Genomic DNA, 16,319 nt, shown 5'->3' with positions numbered 1-16,319 from the left:
ACATGCCCCCTTTTTCCTCCACCCCGGGCACACCGGGAACTTGCATCACTCCGAATGTAGGCAGCTCTCATATCAGCAAAGGAAGGGCTGGCAGGCTCTTTACCCCCCAGCCTTTTGGGATTTACCACAATGGACCAGGCAGTAATGCGGAGTTTAAAGACTTTTCCGTTGTAAAGGGAAAAGGGAATGCCTGAGTGAGGGCTGGAACTGGGCCTATTGTGGTAAAGATAATGTTAGAGATAACGGAGGACACACCCACTGACTAAGAAGAAAATAGGCCAATGAGCACCAGCATTATGCTGTATCATCCACCTCAGTGGTTATTTACCAGGGATCTGGGGCCCCCTGGACGGCTGCAGGCAGGTTTCAGGGGTTCCGCCAAGCAAGGCCAGCGTTATTCTTGCTAGGGCCCAGAGCAGAAAGCCAAAGCCCAGCTGCTTGGGACTGCAGCCAGGGGCCCCACCACCCGGGGCTGAAGCCGAAGCCTGAGCAACTTAGCTTTGCGGGGGGGCCTGTGTCGTGGGGCCCAGGCAATTGCCCGGCTTGCTATCCCCTAACACTGGTTTTGGCTTTTATATGCAGAAAACAGTTGTTGTGGCACAGGTGGGCCGTGGAGTTTTTATAGCATGTTGGGGGAGAGGGGGCTCAGAAAGAGAACCCCTTGTGATGGGTTGAATCACAGAAACCCCCTGGGAGCTGCCACCTGATGTACCAAGACTACCCCTGCTCCTGTTTCCCCTGCCAGCTGAGGACTCCAGCACCCTGTTTTGCTGCGCCAGACACTCCCGTCTGCTCCAACAAAGACCCAGGATCTGAATTACTTGCCCCAAAGCTGCAGGTTTACCCGAAAACAGCTCACAGTAGTGTGCTTGTCTTTAGCACTCAGATACCAACTCCCAATAGGGTCTAAACCCAAATAAATCCGTTTTACCCTGTATAAAGCTTATACAGGGTAAACTCATAAATTGTTCGCCCTCTATAACACTGATAGAGAGATATGCACAGTTGTTTGCTCCCTCGGGTATTAATACATACTCTGAGTTAATTAATAAGTAAAAAGTGATTTTATTAAATACAGAAAGTAGGATTTAAGTGGTTCCAAGTGGTAACAGACAGAACAAAGTAAGTCACCAAGCAAAATAAAATAAAATGTGCAAATCTATGTCTAATCAAACTGAATACAGATAATCTCACCCTCAGAGATGCTTCAGTAAGTTTTTTCCTCAGACTGGACACCTTCCCGGCCTGGGCACAATTCTTTCCCCTGGTACAGCTCTTGTTCCAGCTCAGGTGGTAGCTAGGGGATTCTTCATGATGTGTCTCCCTCTTTGTTTTGTTCCATCCCTTTATATATCTTTTGCAGAAGGCGGGAATCCTTTGTCTCTCTCTGGGTTTCCACCCCCCTCACTGGAAAAGCACCAGGTTAAAGATGGATTCCTGTTCATGTGACATGATCACATGTCACTGTAAAACCTCAAGCCTTCATTCCTCCCAGCCTGACTCACAGGAAAGCTTAGATTCATAGATTCATAGATTATAGGACTGGAAGGGACCTCGAGAGGTCATCGAGTCCAGTCCCCTGCCCGCATGGCAGGACCAAATACTGTCTAGACCATCCCTGATAGACATTTATCTAACCTACTCTTAAATATCTCCAGAAACGGAGATTCCACAACCTCCCTAGGCAATTTGTTCCAGTGTTTAACCACCCTGACAGTTAGGAACTTTTTCCTAATGTCCAACCTAGACCTCCCTTGCTGCAGTTTAAACCCATTGTTTCTGGTTCTATCCTTAGAGGCTAAGGTGAACAAGTTCTCTCCCTCCTCCTTATGACATCCTTTTAGATACCTGAAAACTGCTATCATGTCCCCTCTCAGTCTTCTCTTTTCCAAACTAAACAAACCCAATTCTTTCAGCCTTCCTTCATAGGTCATGTTCTCAAGACCTTTAATCATTCTTGTTGCTCTTCTTTGGACCCTTTCCAATTTCTCCACATCTTTTTTAAAATGCGGCGCCCAGAACTGGACACAATACTCCAGCTGAGGCCTAACCAGAGCAGAGTAGAGCGGAAGAATGACTTCTCGTGTCTTGCTCACAACACACCTGTTAATGCATCCCAGAATCATGTTTGCTTTTTTTGCAACAGCATCACACTGTTGACTCATATTTAGCTTGTGGTCCACTATAACCCCTAGATCCCTTTCTGCCGTACTCCTTCCTAGACAGTCTTTTCCCATTCTGTATGTGTGAAATTGATTTTTCCTTCCTAAGTGGAGCACTTTGCATTTGTCTTTGTTAAACTTCATCCTGTTTAACTCAGACCATTTCTCCAATTTGTCCAGATCATTTTGAATTATGACCCTGTCCTCCAAAGTAGTTGCAATCCCTCCCAGTTTGGTATCATCCGCAAACTTAATAAGCGTACTTTCTATGCCAATATCTAAGTCGTTGATGAAGATATTGAACAGAGCCGGTCCCAAAACAGACCCCTGCGGTACCCCACTCGTTACGCCTTTCCAGCAGGATTGGGAACCATTAACCTTGCCTGTAAACAGAGCCCCAGTCAATTGTCCTGGTTGATGGGAGCCATTAAGATTGCAAACCACCATTAATGGCCCACACTTTGCATAATTACGATAGGCCCTCAGAGTTATATTCCATATTTCTAGTCCCTGATACAAGAGTGGTACATTTATACAAATAGGATGATCACACTCAGTAGATTATAAGCTCTGTAATGATACCTTACAAGAGACCCTTTGCAGGAAGCATATTCCAGTTACATTATATTCACTCATTACCATATTTTTATAAAACCATATAGACTGTACAACATCACACCCCGATCTACCTCGCTCTTGTTTGCTGCACCCTGTGGCCATCCTGAGAGCCTAGTGGTTTAGTGATTCTGCAAGGTGCATTTCCTGCCCCAGTGCCCTTCGTGCGCGAAGCAGCACTCAGCTCTCCCAGTGCCCCTGCGCCGTCACCGCTCAGGGGCTACTGGAGAAAGGCCAGTTGAGTTCGGCCCCATTTAAACATCTCCATTTTCTCTGCAGGCACCTGCACAACAACCGGATCCAGAGCCTGGGGATCAACAGCTTTGAAGGGCTGCACAGCCTGGAAACTCTGTGAGTGGCCTGTTTTTTCTTCGGCAGGGAACAATGCCCGTTTTCTCTTCTCTGGATCCCTGCCAGCTTGCTAGCAGCGGAGCCAACATGGGTGCTGTGTGTATCCATGCCAGGCCCAAGGGCTAAGCGTAGCTCAGGTGCATGGGGGATGGGTAGTGTGCCTTGGATGGGCGTTCCAATTAAACATGGGGTTACTGGAAGGAGCTGGCGTGTTTTGTAGCCTATTTGCTGCTTCGTGTTATGTTATTTTGCTTCCTTCTTGTAATGGCAGCCCCTGGAGGAAAGTGCTTTGAGACTGAGCAATTCCACCCGGTCTCATAGCCTGTTAGCTGCTCTCCAGCTCCACTATTCCCCCACAAACTTTAGGGCCTGGCATGCATACAGCTGCTAACCAGGTTGGGGAGCCAGACCAGGCCCCTAAACACACTGGCTACACCCCCACAGGGGTATAGCATGATGACCTTTATCGTGATCTGCTGCTCTGCCCTGGTCTCTTATCCCATCACTGCCCCCCGAGTATGCACCTAACTTTTCACCAGTCGTCAGCCTCAGCCACCCAGCTGTCAACACCTCATGTGCCATCTCTGCTCACTCTCCCACCATCTGGAAATCGGGGCCTTCTAAGGGCTCTCAAGCTGGACACCCAAAAATGAAGGCTGGTTAAAAAATCAGTGGCCGGGTCTGAAAAATCTTGGCCAAGGTATTTTACAAGCATTTTATTCCACCCAAACCACTTCAAGGACTGTCTTTTGGGCTGGCTGTACAATATCTAGCACAACGGAGCCCTGTTCTTGGTTGGTCCCTAGCCACTATTGTAATAACTATGATTCTTATTAATAATAATGATGACGAAACGGACAAATTCTCCGCTACAGTCTGTCCTGCGGGCAGGCTAGCATTAGCCTAGACTCCAAGATTCTTGTAAGTCAGGCGTGGATCTGCTGTAGGACAGGAACTCCATCAGAAAACAGGACTGCTCCTAGCTACCAGCCCTGGGGTGTTGCTGAACTGCAGGAAAGAGCGAAAAGCCTCGCCCAGGAGGAGTGTATGCGGCTGCCCTGTGAACGGCCCGGGTTTAATGGGCCATGCATTGGCCTCATGTGAAAAACAAACAAACAAGCAAATAAATCCAGGCTCCAAAATGTCTGAGCAGGCGGCTTCTTGCCCTCAGTTGCACAGAAACTTCTCCCTCTGTGCTGGCCTTGGGCAGAACCCAACGAAAGAAGGAGAAGGGGATGGGAATAAACAGAGAGACGACGTGTCCTGTCATAAAAGTGTCGCTCAGAGAGACACGGTCTGTTCTGTGCTCAGCGAGAAGCTGCTCAGATACTGCAGGCAAACTGCTGGGCCCAGATCTTCAAAGGTATTTAGGTGCCTAACTCCCATTGGGGCCTAAATACCTTTGAGGAGATGGGCCGTGGTCCCTAGGTGTGCTCCCCAGAGGGCTGGGGGCAGGGCAGTCTCAGGAAACGTACTCTCCTTGCATTTGGACCGACAGAGCCCGAGGCACCCAAAACAGGCAGGAGGGTGTTAGACTTTGGTACTGGTGGCTTGGGAGGAGGAGGGGGGTCTCCTCCGGATTGCCACTGGAGGTGTCTATGTGTACTTATAACGGAACCACGAGGCACTCGGTTACCATGGCGGTGGGCGCGTACCGAGAAAAAGAGAGGCTTGGTTCGATTTTAAGACAGGCACATTACAGATCAGTGAAAAGAAGCCGAGTCGCACATGGGGTGAGGGGAGGCCGCCGTCAACGTGACGTCTCTGCTGTCTGAGTGTTCCATGTGTGTCCCTCACCATGGCGTCTGATCACCAGCCCGGCCTAGGGCCTGCTTGTGGCAGTTCTTTGTGTTCAACTGTTTGCTTGGATGATGTCAGTGTAGACCAGATGGAACCTTCGTGGATTACAGCCTCCCCAACCCTCCCTCGCCCCAAAACGTAACATCCAGTGTAAAACAGAGGGGGAAAGAATCGGAGACCAGCTGGGAGAAGAGAAATCTCTGTGCGTACAGCTCATTTCCCACTGTCTGGGGTTTGTGTGTGTGGCATGCAAAGCCAGGGTAGTTTGCTGTGATGATTACATGGTGGAGGCATCAAGGCATCTCGCATAAATGGCCAAGAGCTGCCCACTGGTCAGCCAGCTCCAGCTATTTCATTGTCTGGATTCTTTTCAAGCCCCAGGTGACACCTTTTCTTGGACTGGCACGTGCGTTGCTCCAGATTCCCATCTCCCTTCAGGCAGCACTATGGGGACAGAGTCTAGCTGTAAAGTAGCCGGTGGAGATGGGAGAGGGGCGCTCCCTGCTGGCACAGATCCCCTAGGAACCACGTGACAGCGGCATACGTTACACCAGCCTCCTGCTCAGGCCAACCTGGAGTAACCCACCCAGCTGGCTTTCTGCCCCCTCCCTTGTGCAGAGCCCCAAAAACAGGTGCAGCATGGGACTAGGCTGAGCAAGCTCCCCAAACTGTCCTTCCCCACAGCTGGGGGATCCCTCTCTTTGTCTCCCTCATCTCCTGCCCGAACAGGGAATTACCAGTCAGGCACCACCTCTGCGGCTGGAGATTCGTTGCTTTGTCAACTGATCCAAGGAGCCCCCTTGTTGCGTCTCCTCCTTTCTTCCAGGCGCCTACCTGGGGTGCGCAGGAGTGAGGATAAGGAGTGTGCCCAGAGCTTCCGCCCATGCACGCCCCTTCCCTGTTGCAATTGCAGTTCTTGAGTGCACCACTGGGGGGCACACCTTGTCCCCCAAAGGGCAGGGTTGGTTGATTGGCGCTGGCGCTGCACTCCACAAAAGGGGTGTAGCAGTGGGAGCCCGCCCCTTGTGCTGTGGGAGCGTTCTGTGGTCTGGCCACTATACCACACTGCCTCCCCTTCGGATGCCTCCTTTAAACTTCTTCCTCTTGCCTCCAGTACAGGCTGGGGATATTTTGCTAATCTCACATATGGTATTTAACCTATTCTTCAGTATTTCATGGGCCAAATTCTGCTCCCAGTTATTTTATGGGTGTAACACTCGTGAAGTCAATGAGATGGCCAGGGTGTTGCTCAGAGCAAAATCTGCTCCGGTGTTTCCAAGAGGTGTGTTTTATTCCACTGCGGATATGGGGCCATGTGCCCTGTTGTTATGGCTATTACTTCTAAAGCTCAGAGGGGTAAAGACATTTTGGGTGGGGTTTTCAAAGGCACTGATGGGAGCTAGTTACCTAGCTCCCAGAGCTGGAGATTCCCCACCACGTCTAGACAGCTGGATTGGCCAGGATAGGCAGGGAGAGAGATTGTACTTTGTAAAATACAATCAGATCTTTTAAATCAGCAGTTCTCAAACTGTGGGTCGGGGCCCCATAGTGGGTCGCGACCCCAGTTTACTGGGGTCATCAGGGATGGCTTAGACTTGCTGGGGCTTGGGGCCCAAGCCAAAGCCCAAGGGATTCAGCCCTGGATGGCAGGGCTCAGGTTACAGGCCCCTGGTGGGGGCTGAAGCCCTTGGGCTTCGGTTTTGAGCCCTTCCCCACTCGAGGTGGTGAGGCTCAGGCTTTGGCTTTGCCCTGCTCCTCCTCCCCACCTCCACCACCTGGGGTGGTGGGACTCGGGCAGGTTCAGGCTTCGGTCCCCCCTCCTGGGGTCGTGTCGTAATTTTTGTTGTCAGAAGGGGGTCGCAGTGCAGTGAAGTTTGAGAAGCCCTGTTTTAGATTCAAGAGAGAAATGGCTCCGATTGCTCTGTGCAGTTCCTCCGCAGCTCGGAGCCGGGGGCACTCAGGAATTCTCCTCTACGTGCCCAATCTGTGCGCAGACGGATCACAGTGAGAACTCCCTTTGGGCAGAGACTGCTGCGCTAAGCACCTGGAAAGAGGTAAAGAGAAAGCGGGGTTGTGAGCTCCCCTCCTCTGCCAGCCTAATGAGTAGTGCCCCACAGAGCCCAGGGCAGCTATGCATTGCCCCCTTCACAAGGGGTGTGCAAATGGCATGATGGAGCAGCAGACCCGCTATCCCAGCTGCTCAGGAAGGTGCAGACACCAAAACGTAGCAGGAGAAAGCGGCTAGGTGAAAACGTTTGCCCCACAGCCTTGCTACTCTGATGTTGGTCTATCTCCAGTTATTACTCTCAAAGGTTTTCATGTGAGCCGCTTACTAAAAGGGTATTTCCCCCTCTGGCTAGCCCAGATCTTCATTATTTAGACATCTCTCATGCAAGATAACAGGAGGGAAGATAAAACCTCTATCTCTCATGTGGTTTGGCATCCGTTCCAAGCCTCTTGGAGAAACCCAGTGAGGCGTGACTGCTAAGACTCCCAAGGAGACTGGGGGTAAATTGCAGCGCTCAAGAGACCTTATGTGACACATTCTTTATATAGCACCTTTGGCGTGAGTATGAAAAAAGGGTAGTATTCCTTTAAATAGGTTGTGAGCCCTCTAATGGTGCTCACTGTGTTCTAGATGCTGTAGTTAGGCCTGGCATATATATTGTGTAGTAAACACGGGGCTGTGTATTTTCTGCATGGTATAACTGCTGAGTAAAGAGCAAAAGAAGCCTCCTTTAATGACAAAAAGCTGGGCAACAGTTACTAAGAAAACAGCGAACCACAATAAGAACACCGGAGGGCGAAAGCCAGCAGCTGGTAGCTTCCCCTGCAAAGGCAAGGTTGTGTTATGGTGAGAGGAAAGGGCAGAACTGTAGGGCAGGAGGCTTTGGGTTGAGCTGTCAAGAGGTGAAAGGAAGGAGCCAAGTGGCGCTAAGGAAAACCACGAGCTTTAGAAAGAGCAGAAGTGAGGAATGTCAAAAGCCAAGACGCCAGCCACAGCGTTAGCTTGTGTAGCGAGTCCCGTTGGTCTTGTAAAACGTACCTCAGAATGTACCGCGTTTGGGGCTGTAAAACACAAACCGTACAGCGCCGGGGCGACGCACACACGTTAACTCAAGTTTCAATCCCTCAGCCCAATTCTGCAGCTGCCCATCCCCCCCACCCCAGAGCAAGGGAAGGGTCTCTTGTTTCCACAGGGACTCATTGTTCTTCACGGGAGCCCACATTGCAAAAGCCCCAGGGAGGAGGGCAGCTGAGGGAGGGGAGAGATTTTTTCCTCCATCCTGTTATGATTTTGCCACAGAGAAGACAAAGCTTCTTATGCCAAAGCTGCAAGAAGGGGCGTTTGTGGCCCGAGGTGCCGGTTCCCGTCCCATCCTGGCAAGGAGACGGGTTTCAGCAAGCCGGCAGGGCCTCTGATATGCTAATAGGGGAGGTGGGTGGCATAGCAGGGATTCCAGCATGTCTGCGAACTTGGATGCCTCTCAACTGAAAATTGGCTTTGGCTGGAGCCCTCGAACAGCACCGTCTGACAGGGAAAGGGGCTTGGCTCTGGTGTGCCCACGGTCCTGCGGAGCTCAGTGATTTGAGCATTGGCTTATTAAACCTAGGGTTGTGAGTTCAATCTTTGAGGGGGCAACTTAGGGAACTGGGGCAAAAATCTGTCTGGGGATTGGTCCTGCTTTGAGCAGGGGGTTGGACTAGATGACCTCCTGAGGTCCCTTCCAACCCTGATATTCTATGATTCTCATGGGCCTCCCTCAGCTCCCAGCTCACTTTACTGTGCAGAGGCTGTGCGCACCTTGCTGTGCGTTATGGCTGGTGATGCAGGCCGGCCTGAGGGCTGGCTGAGATCGGGGCCCTGTTGCACTGCTCCAAAGAGCTCACCCTGGAAATAGACCCAGCAGGCAAAGGGAGGGGAAGGGGTAGGTTACTCCAGCAGAGCGGTGTCAGGTGCCATGGCTCACTTGGGGGAGGGATGAGCTTACAAGACAGAAAAGGGAAGGGGGTGCTTAGCAGGGAGGGGAAATGCGGGGCAATAGAGTAGAGCAGAGAGCAGGAAGGAAGGATAGTTCTCAATGGGTGTTTGCAGAGCACTGTCGAAGGGCTACAGAACTGACCTAAGAGAGAGGGGGGTGAAGAAGGCTTGGGAGCAGGCAGTGCCCTGGGGCTGCAGGGAACAAAGAGGGCAGGAAGAGCAGAGATGGGGCATGGATTCGCAGGAGAGAGGGGAAAGGAGGGGAGCGAAGAGGGGATGGGGAGGCTGCTTCCAGGCAAAGGAGAGGCAAGAAAATCAGAGGCAGAATGGGAGAAAAGGCAGCGACTGGTGTGGAGAGGGATGGACTCTTCTGTGTAGCTGGGAGAGGCAGCTCTGGGAGGGGATCAGATGCCAGGGTGATGGGCCCAGCCTACGGACCTCAGTAGACCTGAAGAGAGAAGAGGGGGATAAAGAGACAGTGAGGAAGGACCCTCCCAGCAGGGAGGTGAGCGAGGAGTGGAGTTATGGCTGCTTCTTTCCTGCCCTTCGACATAGACATCCAGCATCTCTGTATGTGAGGCTCGCTCAGGGGCAGGATTCGGAGTGTTTCTGCTACGATCTCACCAGCTTCTGCAGATCCTGCAGCTAAATCACTGGAGGGAAAGGAAGCAAATAAGCTACAGTACTCCCAGACGCCCCCGGAGCTGCCTGGGGAGCGCCTGAGTCATGGCTGGGGGAGAGGGACTGGTACCACCCCCACCGACTGTGGTAAAACTGGGGGAGGCAGCGGCCCCCAGCCTACTGCACCCTGGAAGCCTGTGGGTGGAGATGGCAGCCCCCTGCAGAGCTGGGGCGGGAGGAGAGGTCCCCAGGCCATAGCTAAAAGGGAACGTGACCAACAGCCACGCCTTTGGCCTGAGCTACTCTCTGATCCCCCTTACAGACACACACCCACGAACACCAATACATGCACACTCACCCTATGCATCACACACACACACACACACCCCTACACACGAACACCAACAATCGCACATGCGCCCTATACACCCTGTACACCACACGCAAACACATTCTATGCATCCCCATGCACACACATCAACGCACACACACAGGCCGGTCCCTTGTTGAAGCACACTTCCCTTCACCCGCTAGCATGGACTGTGCAGTGCTTTGCAGGACTGGTGGTGGGGCTGTCCCTTCACCCATCCGTAGAAGGCCACAGAGAATCATGCATTAAGTAACTGCCCCATTCCTGCCACATCCCCAGGCCTGATCATACCACCAGTGCCTCCATGCGAGCCACAGGATGCTGAGGTCTTTCCTGGACCCAGGACTCCTCACTGGTTTGGAGAATACAGCACCCCTACAGCTGGGGACTTGTGTGTGCCTCTCCAGCGCTTTGAATCAGTGGTTCCCACCCAACGTGGAGTACGGGGCAGTGTACACAACGCCCTGTGATCAGGCTTCATCCCGCCTGCCTGGGGTGACCTGCATGTTCCCCATCTCTGCAGCTCCCCAGTCCCTGACACTTCCTCCTCTAATCACAGACGGGAGATAAATCACTTGGAGGGAACAAACCTTCCCTTGTTTAAAAGCCTTTTTATTTAAAAAAAATAATGTTCATAAATTAAAAACGTCTCCCGAAAGGGCTGATCCCAAACCCGCTGGCCCCAGGCGTCAGATCTGCCTAACCTTGCCTCACAGGAAGTGCCCTCACCACAGACTTTCACAACGCGCTGCTCCCATTATGTGGGTAATTAGACGGGCTTTGGAAATGCAGAGAGCAGGGCTGGAACCTACTGATGCCGCTGAATGTTTAGATTTTCTGGGGGGTGGGGGGAGGGAATGTGCCCTGGGCCACAAAAGCAGGAAGGAGGAAGCTGGGAATCTTCCAGCCGAGACCCCCACAGGGTTGACTTAACCCTTTCAGGAACATGGGGCACTTGTCGCTATCTGGGAGAAGCTGTTTGCCAAAGGATGCCCAGGCACTAGAGCAGAATTTGCCTTCCCCAGTGGTGTATGGGAATGCCTGGGCCGTGCACGCTCGGGAGCCCTGGGCTGTGCACAGTCATAATCCTTGGGCCGTGCACAGTCGGAATGTGTGGGCCATGCACAGTCTAGATCCCTGGGTCATACACAATCAGGACCCCTGGGTCATGCACAGTTGCAACCCCTGGGCCGTGCACAGTCGGGACCCCTGGGCCATGCACAGTCGGAATGCCTGGGCCGTGCACAGTCGGAATGCCTGGGTCATACACAATCAGGACCCCTGGGTCGTGCACAGTCAGGACCCCTGGGCCATGCACAGTCGGAATGCCTGGGCCGTGCACAGTCGGGACCCCTGGGCCGTGCACAGTTGGAATGCCTGGGCCGTGCACAGTCGGAATGCCTGGGTCATACACAATCAGGGCCCCTGGGTCGTGCAGAGTCGGGACGCCTGGGCCATGCACAGTCGGGACGCCTGGGCCATGCACAGTCGGAATGCCTGGGCCTTGCACAGTCCGGACCCCTGGGCTGTGCACAGTCGGGACCCCTGGGCCATGCACAGTCGGAATGCCTGGGCCGTGCACAGTCCGGACCCCTGGGCTGTGCACAGTCGGTACCCCTGGGCCATGCACAGTCGGGATGCCTGGGCCGTGCACAGTCGGCAGATGCAGCTCTAGACAGTCTGCAAAACTTCAGTGTGCCTAACCCTCCATGCCCTGGTCCCTGGGCATGTGCAGATTTCCAGCATGTAGCGGTGGGGAGCATGCGCTGACCTCTCAGATACTACATTTCCCAGCACTCATTAGCAGCTATCATCTCATTCTCCCCTCAGTTTCGCCGGCAGAGCATTCAAAAACAAAATTGCTTCTCCCAGAAACCTGCCACCCTAGGCAGCTGCCTAGTTCGTCTAGCACTAGAGTGTCCACTGCACAATCAGGATCCCTGCGACATGCAGTCAAAATCTGTGGGCTGTGCACAGCTTTCTGCAGTGGAGACCCACAGCTCTCTCTCCCTTCTGACCAGGGTATCTCTAGGCTAAAGCGCTCCCTGCCTTCGCTGGGTTATTCCCTGCACAAGACAGCCGGCCTAAGCAGGTCTACTTCACTTCTGCCCTCAGCTGGTATGCAGTGTAATTGTGCCAGTCATAAGTCACCACACAGTGCATCCTTTGCAAGCACGTGTATTCCTCGGGCAAAAGCCCTTAAGGTTTCTCTAAGCTATTGCACATCAATGATAGATCTGTCACAACCCCAACTTGAGACATCTCCTGCCTGATTTTCAGAGGTGCTGAGCGCCCTCGTCAGGTCCAGGGTGAGTGTGGGAGCTCAGCACTTCCTGACCATCAGTCCTGGAGGGCCTCGCAATTGGAACAGCCAGAAAAGTGAAGCACTCACCTCCCATGGCCCCTGACAGAGACTTTGGCTTAGTGATCCGCTCTGTCGTGGGTGCAGCTGGAGAGGGGTTGTTAGCAGCAGGGCAGTTTGGGGGCATAGGGTGACGTAGAGAAAGGGGAAATGCAAGCAGAGTCAGGGAGACAGGCCACCTGTCAGGGAGTTCCCTTCCACTGGTACAGGGTGAGTCTTCAGGGCCACTGTCTGCCGGGCACAGCGCACTGGGGGCTGTGTAAATAACCACTAATAACAAGAGTGGGAGCCAGGGAAGCCAACCGGAGAATGCACTGTAGCATCGGGAGCGCTCCTGCTCTGCCACCTGACCCGTCTCTGATTTCCATGGGCCCTTTGCTTCCGGCCTGGCATGTGCACATACCTGAGGGCACAGACTGAGCCTCTGGCTTCACTGATCAAGGGCCGTTAACACCTCTCCTGCCTCGGGATCTTTGGTGAGGCCCCTTTGTCCCCTCAGAGGGAGCTGGGCTACGCCCCAGTTTCACTTTTCTCTGGAATATGCCCCCAAGGCAGAAGCAATATTTGGGGACTGAGAATAAGGAGAACCCCATGGGGTAAGCTTGGCCCACTGGGTCACGTGTTCCACCCTGAGCTGCTCCTGCTGGTGGAGATGTTCCATGTGGGGGTTCAGGATGATGATCCCCATCCCGAGGGGTAACTGCTCACCCTCATTGCTATTTCTTTCCCCCTTCGGGCCGGAGGAACCCCATCCTGTCCCCCTGCCACCTTCCCAGTGTGACCCCTGTCCCATCTCCCCAACTCCGCAGCCTTGCCCGGTCCCATCCCCCCAACTCCACAGCATTACCGTCCCATCCCCTCCAACTCCCTTACATCATCCCACCCCCATGTGTGACCCCATCCCATCCCCCCATCTCCCCAGCATTGCCCCATCCCTTCATCCCCAACTCCCCAGTGTTATTCCATCCATCCCCCAGTGTTACCCCATCCCAGCCTCCCAGCTCTCCAGCTGCTGATCTCATAACGACCGGACCAAGGCCAACAACCTCCCCAAAGATGCCCTTCGTTCTTAGAGCTGCTCTGACATGGCTCCTTGTCCCCTATGCTTCATCTTGCTGGAATTCCCCTCCAGCCCTGATGGCCTCGGCGCTGCCTGCCAACAAGTGGCTGACTCAGGGCAGCTGCTCGCGCTGGAGGAATGAGCCCTCTGTTCCCCGAACATGTGAGCATGAATCGGTGCCCGGTGAAAGGTAGGAAGAGTCAGTGCAGGTCAGAGCGAGGCAGGTTGTGGGCAGACAGGTTCCACCATGCATCTCCCATTGCACCCGCAGCTCTGCCCACGCACCTTGCTCCTGAGCGTCAATCTCCCTGCTACTCCAGTCTTGCCTCCCTCCCTCCAACTCTGCCCACGTCCCTCAGTCCCACACTGCAGCCCCCTCTTTTCTCCCTGGCCTGGGTTCCCCACACACAACTCTGCCAAGGCCCCTCAGTCACAAATCACAGCCCCCTGCTAGCCTAGTCCTGGGCTCCTCATGCACAGCTCTGCCAGTGTCTCCGTCCTGCCCCACAGTCCCCTCTAGCTCAGGATTCTGCATGCACACCCACCCCTCAATCCCAACCTGCAGCCCCCACTGCCGAGCCAGCCCTGACCTTCCTCTCCTGAGCAGAGTGCAGGGTGCAGCTTTTTAGTAATGTGCACAAACAGGGGTTAGTATGAGCCCCCCGGACCCTAACTCATTTCACAAATGACCAACAGGCCGTCGGGCTTTGAGCTTGGCATTTGAGCATTGCCCAGCCCCCATCATTCGCCACACGGTTATAGTCTGTGAGCTGAATCACCGAGGTCCCCATTGCTTTGTGTCTTGTGCTATGTGCTTGTGTCTGCGGGACCCCCCATGAGAGCCCGCCTCTCAAAGGCTTATGTCCAGCTTGTTAAATAAATCAGTTGGAATTGAAAACATATTTAATTCCGTACCTTCATCTGTTACAGAACAGACAGAAACACTGGTTGGAGCAGACACATTCTGGGCACTGCTACATCTCTAAATAGGGAATAGAGCCCTGCTAGAGAGGGACTGGCAGCTGGAGATGGATAAGGCAGGAGCTACAGACAGATGCCTTCCCCCTCCAGTATAAGTTTCAATCCTGTGTAAACCCCTGGACAGTGACGCAAACACTGTACGCGAGGCAAAGATGGGGCTGTTGCCAAGCAAGGCTGGCAAGAATAAATGCCTGGATGGAAGAAATGCTCCATACTAGCCAAAAAGCTGGCTCTGGAGAGCTCTGACCAGCTTTCCCCAAAGCCAGACCCTGAGTGCTTTCTCTGCCAGGGGTTTGCTGCGTTCTTCTGCCTAGAGGGAAAAGCGTTTGCACAGGTGAGAAACAGCCACAGTTCTCCCCCTGCAGACTCGCTTCTTCCACAAGCAGGGAGCCAGACCAGACCGCACATGCTAAAGCACCTCCCAGTGCAGCCTTCATTCTGTGTCTTGCATAGCACCAAGCATTTGTTGGTGCCAATAGGGGATAAACTCACCTCTTCCCCAGTGCACACGTAAGACTTCAGTAATGGCTCAGCAGGGGTGGGCTGTGATTGCTGGTCCCGTTCCCCCCGGCTGTGACCTGGCAACAGCCAATTTTTTATTTTACCCTATTTCCCACCCTGACCCTCTGGGTTTATCTCACACACCTGTTACACCTTGTTCTTTAGCCAGCAAGTTCCAAAAAAGAACTAGAGAAGTTATTAGCCAGGATGGGCAGGGATGGTGTCCCTAACCTCTATTTGCCAGAAGCTGGGAATGGGTGACAGGAGAGAGATCACTTGATGATTTCGTGTTCTGTTCATTCCCTCTGGGGCACCTGGCATTGGCCACTGTCGGAAGACAGGTTACTGGGCTAGATGGACCTTTGGTCTGGCCCAGTGTGGCCGTTCTTATGTTCTTATGACTGTCGCTCATCACCTGGCACCATGGTGCCCAAACTAACTGTGGCCTCTAGATGCTACCACAAAATAAATATGAAATCATAATCATTGCTGGTGGTTTAATGGGCCTGGATGGTCCAGGAATGGGCTACTTCCGAGTTGCCAGTTCAACTCTGGCTGTGGCCGCATGCGACCCAAAGTTGCTGTTATCAGATGTTCGTTTGGTGGCCTCTGTGAAATGAGCATAGGCCCTGAACCTCCAGTCAGCTCAGGGTTTAGTCCCATTGTAACAAGGACAATGCCTGGGCATTTTGAAGGGAGCCCTTGTGTTTTTCTAAAGCCTATGGAGCAGTGGCACTGACTACACCTCTAACTAGGCGTCTCTGCACTGTATCAGCATAGCCTTGCTGATGCTTGCCAGCTTGCGGTGTGGGAAGACCACCCGTGCTGGCATCCTAATCTTACTTAATTCACTCTTTGGATCAGGATTGGGTGTCTCTCTTTAAAAGCTCAGCCGGAAGCTATGGGCTTGATGCAGATGAGATTCTCTCACCTGTGCTATGCAGATGATCATAATGGGCCCTTCAGGCTTTAAATCTATGAATTAGTGATGCTTGAGTTACTCACCATAACCAGGGCCGCAAGCACCACCAGTAACCCAATTTGCCCGCAGTCTGGTTAGCTGCCAATTAGGTGCACACGCCACCATAACTTCCTACACGTGTGTCTGCAGTCGCACTAATTGAGTCTCCTGGGGAGTTCTAGTGACATCCTGGACTTTGCAGTGGGACTGAAATAGCCAGCAAACATCTCACCTCCAGTTTCTAATCTTATTCCATCAGCAAGTTTATTAGCTGCAAATTTGTGGTGTTTTGTGGCTTATGGAAGAATTTATAGTTCCATATAATTTTCGGTTTTGGCTTTCTTTGTGGAACCACTAATAGCCTCTAACAGGCAGAAAATTGAGTTTCACTTATCTTGTGTTTCCCCCCCTCCTCTTTTTCTGGCCTATTTTAAGTGATTAATAGTTCCAGGCTGCGCATCGTCAGTTTCAAATCACCCTGGCAGTTACCGTCTGACATAAGGGCTGTGCTGATGTCAATTTGCTTTTATTTCTAAGTAAACAACAGGGTTGG

The 16,319-nt window shown here is 52.8% G+C and overlaps 1 protein-coding gene across 1 annotated transcript in view; it reads left to right on the top strand.

Annotated features, from left to right (window-relative positions):
• Positions 1 to 16,319, top strand: part of LGR6 (leucine rich repeat containing G protein-coupled receptor 6) — a 216,083-nt gene that overhangs the window by 154,063 nt on the left and 45,701 nt on the right. The window contains exon 6 of the mRNA XM_054024751.1: positions 3,057 to 3,128. Within this exon, the coding sequence (XP_053880726.1) occupies positions 3,057 to 3,128 (72 nt within the window). The remainder of the gene's footprint in view (positions 1 to 3,056; positions 3,129 to 16,319) is intronic.

This window comes from Malaclemys terrapin, chromosome 4 (genome assembly GCF_027887155.1).
Source record: "Malaclemys terrapin pileata isolate rMalTer1 chromosome 4, rMalTer1.hap1, whole genome shotgun sequence".
NCBI lineage: Eukaryota > Metazoa > Chordata > Testudines > Emydidae > Malaclemys > Malaclemys terrapin.
The sequence above is the reverse complement of the archived record's forward strand: the minus strand, read 5'-3'. Positions and strand labels throughout refer to the sequence as shown.